Below are 20,240 nucleotides of genomic sequence, written 5' to 3'. Positions count from 1 at the left end.
CTGCTCTTCTGTTTGCCTGTCCCCACTTATGAAATGCTAAAGCAGTCTCCCTCTCCTCTGCTGGAATCTGACACCTTGCAACCACTGCCATACATTCTAATTCAATTATAAAAATACATGTCTCATTCTACTGCCATTCTACGAGCCAGTGTGGTGTAGTGGTTAAGAGTGGCAGTCTTGTAATCTGGGGAACCGGGTTCGCGTCTCCGCTCCTCCACATGCAGCTGCTGGGTGACCTTGGGCCAGTCACACTTCTTTGAAGTCTCTCAGCCCCACTCACCTCACAGAGTGTTTCTTGTGGGGGAGGAAGGGAAAGGAGAATGTTAGCCGCTTTGAGACTCCTTAAAGGGAGTGAAAGGCGGGATATCAAATCCAAACTCCTCCTCCTCCTCCTCCTACTGGAAGGAGGTGGAACATGTTTCATGGTAGATCAAATGACAAACATCCAGCAGCCATGAGAATCAACTGTATCCAGTTCCCAGCAGCCACTATGGCTAAGGATGAGGAGTGATGGGAGGTGGAGTTGTGTAACATATTGAGAGAGCTTTTATTGGTTATGCAGATTGATGAAGAGGTTGTATGGATAGTACTGATTACTAGGAGGATGTTCAGGCAGGAGCATACATGCTATATATAGGTTTGGTGAGGTTGCTGGAAACTTGCAGACTCTGCCCTTACGAAGAGGCAACGTGACAACGGGACTTTTCTGGAGTGGCCCCCTCTTTGTGGGATGCTATCCCCAAGTAGGCTGTCCTTGCACCTTCCTTACACATCTCCTGGTGTCAGGTGAAAATGTTTCTCTTCAACCAGGCATTTGACTTTTTAATTTTTTTGTAGGAGGGGGTTATTGGTTTGTTATTCTCATTTTGTAGTTTTCTGTAGTGAACAACCCTGTGATCTTTTGATAAAGGACGTTGTACAAATTTAATGAATAATTAAAAAATTCAGAAATCGGTAATTTGTGCCACTGACATGTGTTATTAACATATAATGAAAAAGTACACTAACAACTACATGAAGACTGTAATATTTGAAATGTCTAGAATGAATAGACATTTTTAAAGAAAGCTTTTGGAATGAAAATATATCGGGCAAACTGATCTTTATGAAGCTTAAACTACAAAGCTGGGAGAAAGCTTGGTACATTTAAGGTTTTGAATGAAGACTGTGGTTTTGGACATGGCATGGACATTTATTTTAGGTGGTCAGAAAGAATGTGACTGGTCTTAGCAGAAGTAAAGTAGTTGGACTCAGACAATAAGAAAGGGCAACTTGGCAAAGGTTTTGTGCCACCTACAGAATTTGGAATCCACGTGTTCATGGCCCCATGTAGGTATGTCTTGCTGTCTATGCCAACCAAAAGGGAATGGGAGCAGTTTGACATCACAAATGACGCTTGATGTTAGGAAACCAGGTTGTTATAGACTAAGCGGCTGTCTCCTCTTCAGAAATTGTTGGCTCTAGATTAAAGTCCCATTCTCTGGAAACATCTTTGCTCTTTGCATGCTTCAGTTTATCTTGATCTCTGTTGCTCTTAGGTCCGGATTTCTTCTTGGTTCTGGGGACTCTGATTCTTACAATAAACCTCTTGTATAGCCCATTTCCTGTGTCTTCTTGTATGGTCCTTATAGCTGGCTATCTCCTCACAAATTAAGAATCCGTATTACAGCCCGGCTGAAGGACTTACCAAAGCTCTTAACAGCTTGCCTTACTCTCTATATGGCCACTCAACTGATTCAATTTGCAGAACCAGCAGAGTTATTGGTGCCATATGATACTCGTTCTGTCCTGGTAATAAACCCATCATTTAGAGTAGCAGAACATATAGTTTGGCATTCCTTGTCTTTTGACATCATCCCTTTATTGTTTTTTGGTGTCTGGGAAAACCATATTTATTCAGGGAAACCTTTTCAGATATGTAGAAGCAGACGTGTCTTTTAATCTATTTATAGCTTAACTGCTTATTTTAAGTATATTTTGCATTTATCTATTAAGAATCTTATTTTTTTGTTTTTTCTTGAATACTCCTAAGAGGGTCTACTTATAATTAAGTTTGCTTAAAATAAAAGCAGGTGTTTAGACAAATTTACAGAAGGAGAAAGGGCTATCGAAGGCTCCTAGGCCTTACTGCTATCTTCTCTTTCCACTGTTGGAGAGTGGGTGCCTTTGGGGAATAACATGTAGGGAAAGTGCTTCTGCCCTCATCTTCTGCTTGTGGGGTTCATTTGGGGACATCTGCTTGGTCATTGTAAGAACAGGCTTGTTTCCTTCATGGGCCCTTGGTCTGATCCAACCTCAGGGCTATTGAGACGTCAATAACGTTCAGCCAAACTCACCTTTCTCCTTCAACCACATCAGTCTACTTAGTAAAGATGTTTTTTCCTGCTCTGCACCTGCTCCTGTAGTTCCAGGGGAGAATTTTAGAATTTTCAGGGGAGAATTTGCATTTGGGACCAATTAGTTGAACATCACAATCAAGGGCAACAGGGGGTTGTTTATTCCACTGTTCCTGAAAGGTCTGATGTATAAAACACCTTCTGGGTGCAAAACAGATGCTCTTCGACTGAGCCATGATCCTTCCCTTCCCCTTTGTCTCTGAAGCCTGATCCAGTAACCCCAGCCTCATATTTGTCAAGTCCCTGAAACATCATTCTTTCAAGAATCGGGATTTCTTCTGAATAGCTGGCTATGAAGTCGGGAGGAATAATCAATAGGGAAGTGTAGCAAGTAGACCCGGAATGACAACACTGCTTCTGCTGCTGCCTCTTGCAACCTATGGGATGCAGCAAAGGACTAAATGTCCACTGAATCTGACCAGGGATCAAAATTGGGCTATGAATTTTTACAGGCCAGGAGACCAGCTCATTAGTGGATTCATATCTTCAAAGGTTATTGGAGGTCAATATCCGTTCTCCTTTACCCACACTCCCTTAACCAAATTTGAGTAGTAAGTAATGGTGTATTAATGTATTCCTATCTACGTTCCAATTCTTTTACAAACAAACAAAAGAATTGCCTGCTGCATCTGATCAATGGTGTATTTATTGAAACATCCTTTCCCCACAGTGCCCTATCAGGAGCTTGTGGAAAAACAGGGAGCCAGTGGCATAGCGTGGGGGGTGCCAGGGGTGCCGGCCGCACCGGGCACAACTTCTGGGGGGGGCGCGCTCGCTGCCTCCGGAGTCGCCGAAGAGCCTCGGGCGCAGGCTGTAGCGGAGCCGCATGTCTCGCAGCGCCCGGCTGAAGGCGCCCGGCAGGCAGCGGCTCTCAGCGCTCGCCGCGGAGGACGCGCCAGGCAGCCCCTCCTCACAGCCCTGCCTCCGCCGGTGCTGCTGCAGCTGCTGGGCCGTTGCATTTTCCTCGCCTCTCTGCCCCCCTCCTCCTCCGGGCAAGCGGCGTCGTTTGGGCGGCAGCGGGGGGCGCAAATTACTTGCCTTGCCCCGGGTTAGGGGGTGCAAATTACTTGCGTTGCCCCGGGTGCTGACAGCTCACGCTACGCCGCTGCAGGGAGCAGAATAGTCTTCTTCTTCTTCTTCTTCTTCTTCTTCTTCTTCTTCTTCTTCTTCTTCTTCTTCTTCTTCTGCAAAAGCAGGGAGCAGAACATGACCACAAACACACTCTCTCCTCCTGTGCCTTCCAGAACTGATGTTAAGAAGCATTCTCATGAATTTGCCTTATCTTCCTTTAAAGCTAACTTGGCCACCATCACTGTCTTCTGGGGAACAAGTTCCACAGCACTGTGCAAAGAAGTCAGTTTGCATCTTTCTTGAATAATCTCAAGTTTTAGTGTTTTTAGAGAAGTAGAAGATTGTTTATCCGTTTTCTAAACAATATGCATAATTCTTAAAAATCATGTCCTGTCCTCTCTTGCTCACCGTTTCTCAACTAAAAAGAACAGAACACTGCAATGTGTCCTCATTTACCGGTATTTTCAATTCCTTTCCTAATGATCCATAGCTCAGAAATTCCCTTTTTTACAGCCACCTAACATGGATTTGGGGACGCGGGTGGCGCTGTGGGTTAAACCACAGAGCCTAGGACTTGCCGATCAGAAGGTCGGTGGTTCAAATCCCCGCCATGGGGTGAGCTCCCATTGCTCGGTCCCAGCTCCTGCCCACCTAGCAGTTCAAAAGCACATCAAAGTGCAAGTAGATAAATAGGTACCTCTCCAGCGGGAAGGTAAACAGCGTTTCTGTGCGCTGCTCTGGTTTGCCAGAAGCGGCTTAGTCATGCTGGCCACATGACCCGGAAGCTGTAAACCGGCTCCCTCGGCCAATAAAGCGAGATGAGCGCCGCAACCCCAGAGTCGTCCACGACTGGACCTAGAATCATAGAATCATAGAATCATAGAGTTGGAAGAGACCACAAGGGCCATTGAGTCCAACCCCCTGCCAAGCAGGAAACACCATCAGAGCACTCCTGACATATGGTTGTCAAGCCTCTGCTTAAAGACCTCCAAAGTAGGAGACTCCACCACACTCCTTGGCAGCAAATTCCACTGTCGAACAGCTCTTACTGTCAGGAAGTTCTTCCTAATGTTTAGGTGGAATCTTCTTTCTTGTAGTTTGGATCCATTGCTCCGTGTCCGCTTCTCTGGAGCAGCAGAAAACAACCTTTCTCCCTCCTCTATGTGACATCCTTTTATATATTTGAACATGGCTATCATATCACCCCTTAACCTCCTCTTCTCCAGGCCAAACATGCCCAGCTCCCTTAGCCGTTCCTCATAAGGCATCGTTTCCAGGCCTTTGACCATTTTGGTTGCCCTCCTCTGGACACGTTCCAGTTTGTCAGTGTCCTTCTTGAATTGTGGTGCCCAGAACTGGACACAGTACTCCAGGTGTGGTCTGACCAGAGCAGAATACAGTGGCACTATTACTTCCCTTGATCTAGATGCTATACTCCTATTGATGCAGCCCAGAATTGCATTGGCTTTTTTAGCTGCTGCGTCACACTGTTGGCTCATGTCAAGTTTGTGGTCAACCAAGACTCCTAGATCCTTTTCACATGTACTGCTCTCAAGCCAGGTGTCACCCATCTTGTATTTGTGCCTCTCATTTTTTTTGCCCAAGTGCAATACTTTACATTTCTCCCTGTTAAAATTCATCTTGTTTGTTTTGGCCCAGTTCTCTAATCTGTCAAGGTCGTTTTGAAGTGTGATCCTGTCCTCTGGGGTGTTAGCCACCCCTCCCAGTTTGGTGTCATCTGCAAATTTGATCAGGATGCCCTTGAGTCCATCATCCAAGTCGTTGATAAAGATGTTGAATAAGACCGGGACCAAGACAGAACCCTGTGGCACCCCACTAGTCACTCTTCTCCAGGATGAAGAGGAACCATTGATGAACACCTTTGGGTTCGGTCAGTCAGCCAGTTACAAATCCACTGAGTGGTAGCATAGTCAAGACCGCATTTTACCAGCTTCTTTACAAGACTATCATGGGGCACCTTGTCAAATGCCTTGCTGAAATCAAGGTAGGCTACATCCACTGCGTTCCCTTCATCTACCAGGCTTGTAATTCTGTCAAAAAACGAGATCAGGTTAGTCTGACATGACTTATTTTTCAGAAATCCATGCTGACTATTGGTGATCACAGCTAATGGTCAGGGGTCCCTTTACCTTTTAACATGGATTTGACAAGCATGATCCGAAGGTCTCGCTCCTGGTCCTTCCCTCCCAGTTCAGAATCCATGAACATGTAACTCTAGATCATTTATGAACAAGATAAAAAGCACAGGTCCCAATACCGATCTTCAGGGGACTCCACTTTCTACTCCTCTACATTTGGAGAATTGTCCATTTATTCCTACATTTTGCTTCCTGCAACTTAACCAGTTCCTGATTCACAAGAGAACCTCTCTTCTTATTCCTTGACTTCTAATCTTGCATATGAGTCTTTGGTGACATACTTTGTCAAAAGCTTTTTGAAAGTCTATGTACAGTTTGTCAACTGGATCACCCGACAAATTTTCAGTTTTTCGAAAGAAGTCTTCTTGCTTCGAGTAGCTTCTTTGGCTGTACTCATTAACCAAGCTGATATCCTCTTGGCCCTAATGGTATCTTTCCTTATTTGCTGTATATACTCAACCTGCATCTCTAACACAGTGTTCTGAAATAACTCCCAAGTGTTTGGGAGTGATTGACCCTCTTGATTTTGCCTTTCAACTTCTTTTTTACCAAGCTTTGTGGTCTGTATGCTTTGATGTATCTGAATCAGCCCCTATTTTCTGGTACTCCTGGTAAATCAATATCTCCTTCTTTTTTTCTTGTTTGAAGAAAGAGGAAGCATCTTGTTCAGTGAGATCAAATACAATGGGAAAATCTGAATTGGGTATAATGTTTTTTAAAAGCAAGAAGCACCTCCTTTTGTTTTAAATCAGTGAGATGAAATTCACTGAAACTATGCTGAATCTTTGCTGGGGCTTTAAACGAGAATGTCAATGCATAGGGACCTGTGATTTAATTCATTCATTTATTAAAACATTTCTAGACATTTTTCATCAATATAACCTCTCCACAGACACCTCTATGATGATGATGATGGCCTTAAAATATATCATTCTTCTCCAGTAAAAAAGAAAGAACTAAACCAGATATATAGTTGCGTTTTATTAAGCGTATGTGGCAAGCCAAAATGACAGAGATGTGGAACTGAGGACAGGCTATTCTGTGATATTATGGCAGTGGAGAAAGCTGTATTGTAACATTTGAATATATTTTTTTTTAAAAAACCTATGTCTTTTCACTTGGTGAAAAGCAGTATTTCAATGTGTTTTACATTACAATTTAGGTTAAGTTAAAAACATTCAGTCATTGCTCCCTATGAGGAACTTGTCTTCTCTAAGAAGCTGTGAGGTATGTTTGAGTGGCAGCTTTTCAGTAATAAGCAATATGAAATGCATTCTCTCATTGTGTCTCATGGACCCTTGGGGAAGGTTGAATGCTTCCCCTGTATAAGGCAGGCTCCTCCTTTATAGCTGGGTGCAATGGAAGATGGAAAAAACAATTTTCAGTGGGAAGTGCACAATTCTTCCCCCAAGGCACAACATAATCTATGTACAGTGGTGCCTCGCAAGACGGAAATAATCCGTTCCGCTAGTCTCTTCGTCTAGCGGTTTTTTCGTCTTGCGAAGCAACCCTATTAGCGGCTTAGCGGCTTAGCGCTATTAGCGGTTTAGCGGATTAGCGGCTATTAAAGGCTTAGTGGCTTAGCGGCTAAAAGGCTATTAGCGGCTTAGCAGCTTAGAAAAGGGGGGGAGCGAAAAAAAATCGGAACACTCGCAAGACGTTTCCGTCTTGCGAAGCAAGCCCATAGGGAAATTTGTCTTGCGAAGCAGCTCAAAAACGGAAAACCCTTTCGTCTAGCGGGTTTTCCGTCTTGTGAGGCATTCGTCTTGCGGGGCACCACTGTAACTGAATGTGACTTCCATTTTCTCTGAATCAAGGGTGACTATGTGGCATACTTTCCTCCACAGCTGGATGGGTGGGAAGGACCGGCACATTCTTTCCTCCGCACTTGCCACTCAGGAGATCAATCTTAACCCCAGGCTCTTGTCCAACATCACCCTGGGCTACAGCATCTACGATACCTTTTTTGAGGCAAGAACAACTTCTGATGCTCTGACAGACCTCTTTGCTGGTGGGAAGATCAACATTCCAAACTACATCTGTGGAAAACGGAAGACACCACTAGCTGTTCTTGAAGGGGGCGAATCTGACATCTCCATGCACATTGCAAGCATTTCAGGAATCTACAAGATCCCACAAGTAAGAATTGGGTTCAGGTCAAACACAGCTGGCAACATTTGCCATCTTGTGAAAAACAATACAAAAACCAAGTTTTTCTTATGATAATGAATTTATTGCTTACTTTACATTGTACGTTGCTTTGAAACATTGCTTTTCATGAAATAGGAAGCCATACAAAGATATTTCAGTTTCTGGATCATTAGGAAAAAAGTGGATTGGACAACTTGATGGAGGAGAGGGCTACTGAGGGCTACTAGCCGGGATGCCTATTGCAGAGTTGGAGACACTGTTGGCATCTGTCTGGCTAAGTATAAAAGGGAGTGCACCTCCGAAGCGAAGTCAATCCACTGTGTTAGCAGAATCAAAACCAGATTCATAAGGCCCTTAATTATTTTGGTCCAGGACATCTCAAGAATGGCATAAGACTTATACATGTACCCAATCAGTGAACTCTTGGGAGGAGTCACTCTTAGTGGCTCAGATGGACAGCTCGTTTCTAACAAGAGCCACAATTGTGGAACTCATTTCACAGAACTCTCTTCCAGCTGAGGTCAGACAAGGTTACTTAAAAACCTTCCAGAGCCTAATGAAGACCTTCATTTTTCACTGCATGCAGTAGCCAGTTCAAATGAAATATGATCTTGTAGTTTTAACTTTTGTCTTTTTTAAATCGAACCTTTGAAAACTGCTTAGAGTCCATTCTCATCCTGAGGTAAAGTTCTTAACCCGAGGTACTACTTCCGGGTTAGCGGAGTCTGTAACCCGAGGTACCACTGTATAAATTGCTTAAATAAAAAAAGGTTATTTTAAAAATATTTGATGTTCATGCTAATTTAAAATTAAATATGTCATAATATTTCAAATAGAAGTATGGTATTCAATCATTGCCCTGAAAAACAAAACTCCAGTCTCTTTTCCTTTCCTCACCAGCTCAGTTATGGCTTTGTTCCTCATGATAAAGTCCAGTCCCCTTTTGTCTACCGCATGACACCAAAGCAAGAGACTCAGTACCAGGGGATGGTCCAACTCCTCCTGCATTTCAGGTGGACGTGGATTGGTCTCTTTGCTCCAGACAATGACAATGGAGAAAAGTTCCTGAGTACTTTGATGCCCCTGATGATCAAAAAAGAAATCTGTGTTGCCTTCACAAAAAGAGTACTACTACAAACTTGGCTGTGGTTACCCCAGGAAGCCCCTGCCATGTGGAGACAAGTCAATGTGTTTGTTTACTCTGCAGACTCTCAATATGGACTTTTTATAATCATGGAGGTACAGTCCTTATTTGAAAGGATAGAAACTGGAGGAAAAGTCTGGATAATCACAGCTCTTCAGAACACAATCTTATTTGGTGATATTAACTCTTTCCGCTATGCCCATGGTTCTTTCTCCTTTGTAATGAAGACCAAAAAAATGACAAAATATAAATACTATAAGCCAATTTCATTTTATAGTCTAAACGTTTGGGGAAATGCATATGTTTGTTCATATTCAAAGCATGCCTTGTCTGTGAAGGGTTGGGAAAAATGCAGGGAGAAGAAGAAGTGGCTAAGGATGCTGCCACAGGAAAAGATTGAAGGAATCCAATCCCAAGACAGCTATGTGAATTACTTGAGCATCCAGGCTGTGGCTCAGGCCTTGAATGCAGCATATTCATTCAGCTCAAAGAGGATGTCGATTGTGGGCAAAGGAGGCAGGTTGGAACTTCTACAGCCATGGCAGGTATATCCTTTTCTTTTGCAAACTGAAATTCATTATCCCAGCTATATGGAATCACCATGATAGGAATTTAGGAAGCAGCCTTAATTCCAAATCAGACCAATGGACCGTGTAGTTCAGCACTGTCTACACTGACTATTAGCAGTAGCCAAAGCCATTACATTATTCTCTACACGTACGATTGTGTCGCTATTCACCCTAGTAATAGGGTTGTCAAATTTGCAGATGACACAACTGTGATTGGGCTCATCCCTGAAAGGGAGGGTGAAACGGATTATAGAGATGAGGTGGAGCGGTTGACAGAGTGGTGCAGACCTAACAACTTGCTCATAAATACAAGGAAGACAAAGGAGCTTGTGGTGGACTGCAGGAGACAGAAGAGCAACGTCCAGCCACTTTTGATTGATGGGGTCTGTGTGGAGAGGGTAACAACGTTCAGATTTTTGGGCATTGAATTACAAGAGGATCTGTCCTGGAGTGTCAACACAAGGGGGCTTGTGAAGAAGGCGCAGCAGAGACTGTACTTTTTGAGAATACTAAGGAAAAACCATCTTCCGCAGAAACTGCTGCTTGCCTTCTATCACTGTGCCATTGAGAGCGTGCTCACTTATGGCTTATGTGTGTGGTACGGAAGCTGTACTACCAGGACAGGAGGGGGTTGTGCAGAGTTGTTAAGGCAGCAGAGAGCATTGTTGGCTGCCCACTCTCCACCTTAGAGCAGATTTATGCCACAAGGTGCCATAGGAAGGCACTGGACATAGTAAAAGATCCATCGCATCCTGGTCACTGTCTCTTCGAGCTCTTGCCGTCGGGACAGAGATACAGGATGATGAAGACAAGAATGAGCCGTCTTAAGAACAGCTTCTTCTCCAGAGCGATCTCGGCCCTGAATGGGAAGCCCGGACTTTGAAAGTCATCTAATCTCCCTTGCTGTATTATACTGTATTGTTTAATTAGTGTTTTTATGGAGCAGTCAAGTAATTTTGTTGTCCCTGAAGGGGGCAATGACAATAAAGATATTGTTGTTGTTGTTATTGTTGTTATTGTTGTTATTATTATTATTATTATTATTATTATTATTATTATTAAAAGAAGATGGAATAAAATGCATTACACAGTTAAAGGAATTAATAAAAACAGGCATTTTATCATATAAGAGTTTTCTCCCCTGAAGAATTAAATTTATCATCCCTAGAAACATTTCTCATGAAATGGCAGAACAGGCCACTCTTTCAGAGACGTAGCAGGATAAAGGTAATATTACTCACTTTGGTCACCCTGCAAATGCTGAAGCAGAATGAGAGGGCCTAATGAGCACCTTTGAGTCCTAGTTCTCTAGTCCTTATTAAGAGGCTATCAGGATGCATCATGGTTTCATGTTCTCTCAATGCTGGAGTTTCTTCTGTTGTAGCTTCATTCATTCTTGAAAGAGGTTCACCTCTATTCTAATACTTCATCTGAAGGACAGTACTTGGATGAGAATGGGGCGCTGGCCATTGACTTCGATATTGTGAACTGGGTGCTGTTTCCTAATAGCTCTCGGGGTAGAGTGAAAATTGGGAGCATAGAGAGACAGAAGTCCTCAAAACTGAAGTTCACCATTAACCCAGAAGCAATTGTGTGGCCCAAGCTGTTTAAGAAGGTAAGAGGAATTGTTATTCCCTACGACATCTATAATTGTCTAATAACATGTTGAATAGTACAGATGATTGATTGCAGTCTTAGACATCCTTCTCTGGAGCTTAGTCCCATTGAGCTTAATGGAGTCTGTCTTGAGAAAACCTGTCTAAGATTTCACAGTGAGTAGGAGACTTTCAGGAGCAGAGCAGAAGACCTTCCCCCAACTTGGTGCTTTCCAGATATTGTGGACTACAACTCCCATCTGCCAAGTCCGACGTTGGGCAAATATATCTGAGGGCAACAGGTTGGGTAAAACTGGAGTAAATTCTGCTCCATCTGTTTATTAGATCAAGAAAACAGAAGGAAAACGATGGAGCTCAGGGTGGTCTGTGTAGTTGAACACACGTTCAAATAAAAAAATTCTAAATGAACAGCAGAGGTCAAGATCTTTTCATCCAGTTGAAAAAGGCTTCTCCAAACAGGATTTTCTGCAGTTGATTCCAATAAGTGCAGATATGACACACAAGCAAACTAGGCATCATATTCTGCACTAGGAGCAGCCTTTGGTGTCAACCTAAATGACACTGTGGAGTCTTGGGAAGAAGAAGAAGAAGAAGAAGAAGAAGAAGAAGAAGAAGAAGAAGAAGAAGAAGAAGAAGAAGAAGAAGAATTTGGATTTGGTATCCCGCCTTTCACTCCCCTTCAGGAGTCTCAAAGCGGCTAACATTCTCCTTCCCCTTCCTCCTCCACAACAAACACTCTGTGAGGTGAGTGGGGCTGAGAGACTTCAAAGAAGTGTGACTGGCCCAAGGTCACCCAGCAGCTGCAGGTGGAGGAGCGGAGACACGAACCCGGTTTTCCCAGATTACGTGACTACCGCTCTTAACCAGTACACCACACTGGAGTAAAATAGGAACCAGACAGTCCTTATTCACAGCTGTGCAACCTAGCAGAAGATACAATGGCAGCAGTCTAAGGACTTTTTGTTATTGCTGCTGGTCATAGGAGTGTGTGCATGGTTCTGATATACTACCATTCATTTATTTAGTTAGTTACAGATAGGTAGCCGTGTTGGTCTGCCATAGTCAAAATAAAGAAATTCCTTCCAGTAGCACCTTAAAGACCAACTAAGTTAGTTCTTGGTATGAGCTTTCGTGTGCATGCACACTTCTTCAGATACACAGATGTGTATCTCATACACAGATGTGTATTTCGTGTGCATACACACTTCTTCAGATACACAGATGTGTATCTGAAGAAGTGTGCATGCACACGAAAGCTCATACCAAGAACTAACTTAGTTGGTCTTTAAGGTGCTACTGGAAGGAATTTCTTTATTTAGTTAGGTTATTGTTTATTGTATTTTTCATGCTACCTTGTATACAAAAATGAAGCAGGGATGTTACATAATTACAAACATCAAAGAGGTCTGTTTCCCTAACGAGCTGCTCTGCAAAAGAAAAACAAAACAATAATTTCCACAAAATAGGGCCTTTAGGCCTTTGGAAACAGATATGCCTTCTGTTTATGCCTAGACTATTCCTCGCTCAAGATGCACAGAGAGCTGTCAGCCTGGATATGCCAAGAAAATTCAGGAAGGGAGGCCACATTGCTGCTATGATTGTTCTCCGTGCTCAGAAGGCACAATCTCAACACAGGAAGGTAGGGCAGCACCTCAGGGGAAAGGGCCTTCAATGGGAAGAGGGGCAAATATTTCAGTCAGGCTCTGGCTGATACTTGTAATGGCACCCCATTTTGACTACATTCTTTCTTGACCTCACCTATGAGCTCACCTTTCCCCGCAAACGTAACAAGTTAGGATTCTCATTTTCTCTATGCAGATGCCGATGAATGTTTTAAATGTCCAGAAGATCAGCATCCCAATGAGGACCGACATCAATGTGTCCCTAAATTAATCACCTTCTTATCCTATGAAGAATCTTTGGGGATCCTCCTGGCTTCTTCTGCCGTCTTCTTGTCCTTAATCACAGGCATTGTGTTTGGAATCTTTGTTAAATCCAGGAACACTCCCATCGTCAAAGCCAACAACCGAGACCTTTCCTACATCCTCCTCATCTTTCTCCTGCTCTCCTTTTTCTCCTCTTTCCTCTTCATTGGACAACCTACAAAAGCAACCTGCCTTATGCAACAAGTGGCCTTTAGCACCATCTTCTCAGTTGCTGTCTCTTCTGTCTTGGCCAAAACCATCACTGTGGTTCTGGCCTTCCTGGCCACAAAGCCAGGAAACAGGGTGAGGAGATGGCTGGGGAAGGGTTTTGCCCACTCTGTTGTCATTTCCTGCTCCAGTGTCCATGTTCTCATATGCACCATCTGGCTGAGTGCATCTCCCCCATTCCCAGACTCTGACATGCACTCCCAGCCCCGAGAGATTATCCTGCAATGCAATGAAGGGTCTGTGGCCATGTTCTATGGTGCCCTGGGCTACATGGGCTTCCTGGCTGCCATCTGCTTCACGGTGGCTTTCCTGGCCAGGAATCTGCCTGGGGCATTCAATGAGGCCAAGCTGATCACCTTCAGCATGCTGGTCTTCTGCAGTGTTTGGGTGTCCTTTGTGCCCACCTACCTGAGCTCAAAGGGGAAATTCATGGTAGCTGTGCAGATCTTTTCTATCTTGGCCTCCAGTGCTGGGCTTCTGGGATGCATCTTCCTCCCCAAGTGCTATATTATAATTTTGAGGCCTGATCTGAATATGAAGGAACACCTGAGGGGAAAAAAATTAAACATGGCGTTTGGGATATGTGAAAATCCCCCACTAGAATCTTGACTTGATAAGCTAATGTGGGGAGTGAGTTTGTTTGTTTTTGTAGATCCTAGGCCTGTTATTCTTCAGAAGTTGCCAATATACTCTATAATTATCTCTGTATGTGTGTCCAACTGCCTTCCTAATACTGCAATGTACAGCTCACCAGGTATAAGGTAAGTCAGAGATCATTGTCAGCATTCTCTGCTTCCTTCACATCACTTGTTTCTACACCACATGATTCTTATTTTAATTTATGTACTGCCACTGCTTCCTCAGAAACCTTCAAAAAAACTCATGGTAGCATGTTTCTTAGGTTGAACATGAGATGAGTCTACCACTAGTGACTGTAGAAATTAAAAATGGTTTGCTTAGGGGGTTTTTATATCTGTTAGAGGAACCAGATAGACACAGGGGTAACTATGGTCAGTTTCTGTACAATTAAGTTAATCCCTTACTCCAGACAATGATTTCCACTCCTCCTTTCTCCAAGCAATTCCTAGCTGACCATCCCTCAATGGCTGTTAACCCAAACTAATTGTTCACTGTTCAACTGAACTGGAACATCCAGCCAATCAGACAGATTTGCCTGCTCTGCTGTTTGCCTGTCCCACCTACAAAATGCTAAAACAGTCTCCCACTCCTCTGCTAGAACCTGTCCCCTTGCAACCACTGCCATACAATCTCATCCCATTATAAAAATATAGGTCCCAATGGCTGTCATAGAAATGAATATTTCCTCCTTTGAAACAAGTGAAACCATGCATTTCTTGTGCAGTTATCCGCTCTCCGACCCTTTAAAGCTGTTGACTGTGACCTGGCTCCTCAGACTGGGCAATTGATGTAAACTAAAAAGCTGATCCTTTTCCTCCAGCAAGGGGCGAGGAGAACAGTAGCCCAAGTATGTGTCACATAACCATCATGTCTCAAAGATGAACCATTCTTTGGTTCAATTCTGCTGCAAGGAAGCGGAACATGTTTCTTGCCAGATCAAATGACAAACATTCAGCAGCCATCTGAATCAACTGTATCTAGTTCCCAGCAGCCACTATGGCCAAGGATTGGGAGGGATGGGGGTGGAGTTGTGTTAACATATTGAGAAAGCTTGTATTTTGGGGCACTGATTGTGCAGATCACTGAAGAGCTTGTATGGCTTGAACTGTGTTCACTTTGCAGATTAAATACATTCGCAGCAGAAATGATTTCCCCCCTCTTGCCAGGGAGATATTCATCAGTTTTTCTGCTAAGGGTTCAAATTCTTGATTGCTGAAATTTCATGGGCTATATGTGGAACAGTCCCAAAGTTGCCAATTACCAACAATTTGAACCCTCGAAAAGAAATGGTATTTTTGGAGAAATCTGAAAAGTATATACACTTTTTAAAAAAGCTTATGGAACAGAAATATTTTGGTCAAATGGATCCTGATGAGGCTCTAAACTGCAAAGCTGGGAGAAAGCTTGGTACCTTTAATGATTTGAATGAAGGCTGTGGTTTTGGACATGACATGGGCATTTATTTTAGGTGGTCAGAAAGAATGTGACTGTTCTTAGCAGAAGTAAAGTCGTTGGACCCAGACATGAAGAAAGGGCAACTTGGCAAAAGTTTTGTGCCATCTACAGAATTTGGGATGCCTGTGATCATGACCCCATGTAGGTACGTCCTGCCATCTATGCTAACCAAAGGGAATGTAAGCAGTTTGACATCACAAATGATGCTTGACATAGGCAAATTGAAATTATGAAACCAGGTGTTTAAAGACCAAGCGGTTGTCTCCCCTTCAGAAACTGTTGGCTCTGGATAAAAGTCCCATCTCACTTTATTGGCTGAGGGAGCCGGCGTACAGCTTCCGGGTCATGTGGCCAGCATGACTAAGCCACTTCTGGCAAACCAGAGCAGCGCACGGAAATGCCGTTTACCTTCCTGCCAGAGCGGTACCTATTTATCTACTTGCACTTTGATGTGCTTTCAAACTGCTAGGTTGGCAGGAGCAGTGACCGAGCAACAGGAGCTCCCCTCTCGCGGGGATTCGAACCGCCGACCTTCTGATCGGCAAGTCTTAGGCTCTGTGGTTTAACCCACAGCGCCACCCACGTCCCTTTTTGTCTGCAGCCATACATCTCAGTTTAATTAAAATAAACTTGTTAAGAGTGGTGACACTAAATTAAAAAAAACACCATGAAAATAAAGAATATCAATTACCCTTGTGTCTTACAAATTTATCAGTAACCAATTATCAACAACTGTTTTGCAAAGCCAGATTAAATGTATTTCCATGTGAAATTCTAAACAGCAGACTGACCAGTATAACTTATCAGAATAGACTCTGCTTATGTTCTCAGGCTGTCAATTGTGTGAAGCATATCTTACTACACTGTGATCTGTATAAACAAGCCAGGGGTCAATTAATTAAACCCTTATTGGTAAATTTACCTGGAAATTCTGAAACCTTCCTTCTCAAGAATATTATAGAAGAGAAGATCAAATTTGCAGATGACACCAAACTGGGAGGGGTGGCTAACACCCCAGAGGACAGGATCACACTTCAAAATGACCTTGACAGATTAGAGAACTGGGCAAAAATAAACAAGATGAATTTTAACAGGGAGAAATGTAAAGTATTGCACTTGGGCAAAAAAAATGAGAGGCATAAATACAAGATGGGTGACACCTGGCTTGAGAGCAGTACATGTGAAAAGGATCTAGGAGTCTTGGTTGACCACAAACTTGACATGAGCCAACAGTGTGACGCGGCAGCTAAAAAAGCCAATGCAATTCTGGGCTGCATCAATAGGAGTATAGCATCTAGATCAAGGGAAGTAATAGTGCCACTGTATTCTGCTCTGGTCAGACCACACCTGGAGTACTGTGTCCAGTTCTGGGCACCACAATTCAAGAAGGACACTGACAAACTGGAACGTGTCCAGAGGAGGGCAACCAAAATGGTCAAAGGCCTGGAAACGATGCCTTATGAGGAACGGCTAAGGGAGCTGGGCATGTTTAGCCTGGAGAAGAGGAGGTTAAGGGGTGATATGATAGCCATGTTCAAATATATAAAAGGATGTCACATAGAGGAGGGAGAAAGGTTGTTTTCTGCTGCTCCGGAGAAGCGGACACGGAGCAATGGATCCAAACTACAAGAAAGAAGATTCCACCTAAACATTAGGAAGAACTTCCTGACAGTAAGAGCTGTTCGACAGTGGAATTTGCTGCCAAGGAGTGTGGTGGAGTCTCCTACTTTGGAGGTCTTTAAGCAGAGGCTTGACAACCATATGTCAGGAGTGCTCTGATGGTGTTTCCTGCTTGGCAGGGGGTTGGACTCGATGGCCCTTGTGGTCTCTTCCAACTCTATGATTCTATGATTCTATGATTCTAAGACAAATGATATTACCCTGGCCATGGCAAAAAATTTCTTGGATGTATTAAGAATTAGAAATCAACACTCTCTGGATAAAACATAGTGACTGCTTGGGACGTTTTCTCTGCATGTTGCTTTCAAAACCGCTTTTGTGTGTCTTTGGACCATAAAAAGGAATGTGTGTGTAAAATTAAAATCTTTCACAACAACAAAGATCCTCTGCCAGCCTATCCCTAAATTAGGATGCTTTGATGAATAAACATCGAGGGTGACTAGGAGCTGAATTTGGTGTGACAGCAATATAAACTCATGTTCTGGTGCTAAACATGAATTCCTTATGTGAATATGGGCTAGGCAGAATGCTGAGCTTTAGCTCTGAGTTACATGTGGTGAGAGTTCTCTAGAAATCAGTTCCTCTTTGCTTACTAGCTTCTTTTGGGACATCTTCCATTGCCTACGCTGCCGCAAGGAGTACTTAATAGAATAACAGAATCATAGAATTGTGGAGTTAAAATTTACAGCATGTACATCGTTAAAAGGAAATCTGTTAAAAATGATGTATAGATGATACCTCACACCAACTAACTTGTCAAATAGGTATAAAACAGGAAACAAGAATTGCTGGAAGTGTGGGGTGAAAGAAGGTGATTTTTTCCACGTGTGGTGGTCATGTGATAAGGTAAAAACTTTTGGGGAAAGTACGGTACATACAATGAATTAAAGAATATCTTTAGGTACACATTTCTTAAAACCAGAGGCATTCTGGTTGGGAATGGTGGGAGAGGATATTGATAAGAAGGATCAGAAATTGTTCCTATATGCAACAACAGCGGTGAGGTTACTGCAGGCTCAGGTGTGGAAACAACAGTAAATGCCAACAGTAGAAGAGTGGCAGTACAAGGTCATGGAATATGGGGAAATAGCCAAATTAACGGGGGAAATTCGACAACAGGGCGATGAAACATTTCAAAAAGAATGGGAAAATTTGTGTTATACATAGGATAAGGTGAAATAGTAAAATCTGTAGAATGGAAATAAACCTCATAATGGGAAATTAAAAGAAACTTTATTGGATGTTAAATGACAATATGAATTAAAATGTAAAATACAATCAAGGCAACTAATTGTATCTGTAAATGAATATAGACAAACAACAAGATGTGTATATACAGAAAGATTTATTTGTATATAGACACTGTACGGATAAAGTTGAAAGAAGAACAACAATATACAAAATCAATAAAGACAATGCGCAAAACTTAGAGACAACATAAAAAAGCCAGAAGAAGGAAGGAGGGAAATCAACTCTTAGTAGTAAATGTAAACTAATGTGTATATGTATAGTATGTAATCATAAAATCAATAAAGATTATCTTAAAAATAAAATAAAATTGTGGAGTTGGAAAGGACCCCTAGGGTCATCTAGTCCAAACCCCTGCAATGACTAAAGCATCCATGGCAGATGACCATCCACTTAGAAACCTCCAGTGAAGGAGAGTCCACCAGCCTTGAAGGGAGTACAGTGCTACCTTGGTTCTCAAACGACTTGGAACCCAAACACTGCAAACCCTGAAGTAAGTATTCCGGTTTGCAAACTTTTTCTGGAAGCCAAACGTGCTTCCGTTTTGAGTGTTACGCTGAGGTCTGTCTTTTTTTGCGGCTTTTTTGTTTTGTTTTTTTTGACTGTGTGGAACCCAGTTCAGCTACTGATTGATTGATTGATTGATTGTGTGACTGCAGTACATTGATTATTGCTTTCAGTTTATGGATCAATGGTCTTGTTAGATAGTAAAATCCATGTTAAATTGCTGTTTTAGGGGTTGTTTTTAAAAGTCTGGGATGGATTACTCCATTTTGCATTACTCTCTATGGGAAAGCGCACCTTGGTTTTGGAACAGACTTCCGGAACGGATTAAGTTTGAGAACCAAGGTAAACATGTTTTTCTCCTGCTCGGCACTTGCTCTCATAAGGTCTCAAAGGAAATCCCCCCCTTACAATTATCAGAACCACAGTGATCTACACTTATTTTTTTCCGGAGTCTGAGGGATGCCCTCACACATCATTCAAATATTGCCTTCGGGAACATTACGGTAAACAACACAATCAAGGGTGCCAGGGGTTTATTTATTCCATTGTGCCAGAAAAGTTCAATGTATAAAATATGTTGCATGACACAGAGTCTCTGGGACCAGAGCATCTGGCAGGTGAAGAGCTGGGGGAGAGAAGTCTGTGTGACTCTTAATAGGAAGCTGCCTTCTAGCTCAATACTGGCAGGCAGCAGCTCCTCAGCTCTACCTGGAACAGTGAGCAGAGACTGAACTTGGCACCTTCTGGTGCGAAACAGATGCTTTAGCAGTGAGCTATGGCCCTTTGTCTTTAGCCCTGAAGTATTTGGGTTGTCTTCCAATGAACTACTAATGGAGTTGGGAAGAACAATCACAAGGGAAGTGTAGCGGGCAGACCCAGAAATGGCAACACTCCTTCTCTTGCTGCCTCTTGCAATTTGTGGGATTCAGCAGAGGGCAAAATGCCCACTGAATCTGATTTGGGATCATAACGGCGCACTGAATTTTTACAGGCCAGGAGACCACCTCATTAGTGGAGTCATATCTCCAAGATTCATTGGAGGTCAATATCCCTTCACCTTTTCCAGAACTCCCTTAAGCAGTCTTGAGTCGTAAGTAGTGATGTATTGATTCTGCTTCCTACCAACTCCCTGTCCCATTCTTTCTGGTACTCCTGGTAAATTGCTGTCCCTTGTTTTTTGGGTTTTTGTTTTCTTTGTTCCCTTTTTCTCGTGGGCATCATAATTGAGGCAGTATCTCATTCACTGGGATCAAATACAACTGAAAAATCTGGAGTATAGTTTTAAACTAAAGCAACAAACACTCTCTTTTCTTGCAAATTTGTGATATGAAGATGATTGAAGCTAGGTTGTGTTTTCCTGGAAGGTCTAAACAAGAATGCCCTCATTCATTCATTCATTCATTGAGTGATTGAAAGATTTCTGTATGTCCTTTACATGTTTCAGTGTGTGTG

General features: G+C 42.9%; 2 protein-coding genes across 2 annotated transcripts in view; both read left to right on the top strand.

The window, feature by feature from the left end:
- Window positions 1-20,240, top strand: part of LOC309527282 (vomeronasal type-2 receptor 26-like) — an 89,838-nt gene that overhangs the window by 2,140 nt on the left and 67,458 nt on the right. The window contains exon 2 of the mRNA XM_082213983.1: window positions 12,619-12,745. Within this exon, the coding sequence (XP_082070109.1) occupies window positions 12,662-12,745 (84 nt within the window). The 5' untranslated portion in view covers window positions 12,619-12,661. The remainder of the gene's footprint in view (window positions 1-12,618; window positions 12,746-20,240) is intronic.
- LOC309527412 (vomeronasal type-2 receptor 26-like) lies at window positions 7,413-9,539 on the top strand. Its single transcript, XM_082214263.1, has 2 exons — window positions 7,413-7,765; window positions 8,678-9,539. The coding sequence occupies exons 1-2, from the start codon at window positions 7,451-7,453 to the stop codon at window positions 9,524-9,526; spliced, it is 1,164 nt and encodes a 387-aa protein (XP_082070389.1). The 5' UTR covers window positions 7,413-7,450; the 3' UTR covers window positions 9,527-9,539.

The sequence above is a fragment of the Podarcis vaucheri genome (genome assembly GCF_965113315.1).
Source record: "Podarcis vaucheri genome assembly, chromosome: 2".
Lineage (NCBI taxonomy): Eukaryota > Metazoa > Chordata > Lepidosauria > Squamata > Lacertidae > Podarcis > Podarcis vaucheri.
The sequence above is the reverse complement of the archived record's forward strand: the minus strand, read 5'-3'. Positions and strand labels throughout refer to the sequence as shown.

Bases quoted from the DNA above. Each gene is read 5' to 3' on its own strand.
- LOC309527412 (XM_082214263.1), top strand. From the start codon at position 7,451: ATGTGGCATACTTTCCTCCACAGCTGGATGGGTGGGAAGGACCGGCAC. The intron at 7,766-8,677 runs GTAAGAATTGGG...TTTCCTCACCAG, and splicing joins GAATCTACAAGATCCCACAA to CTCAGTTATGGCTTTGTTCC.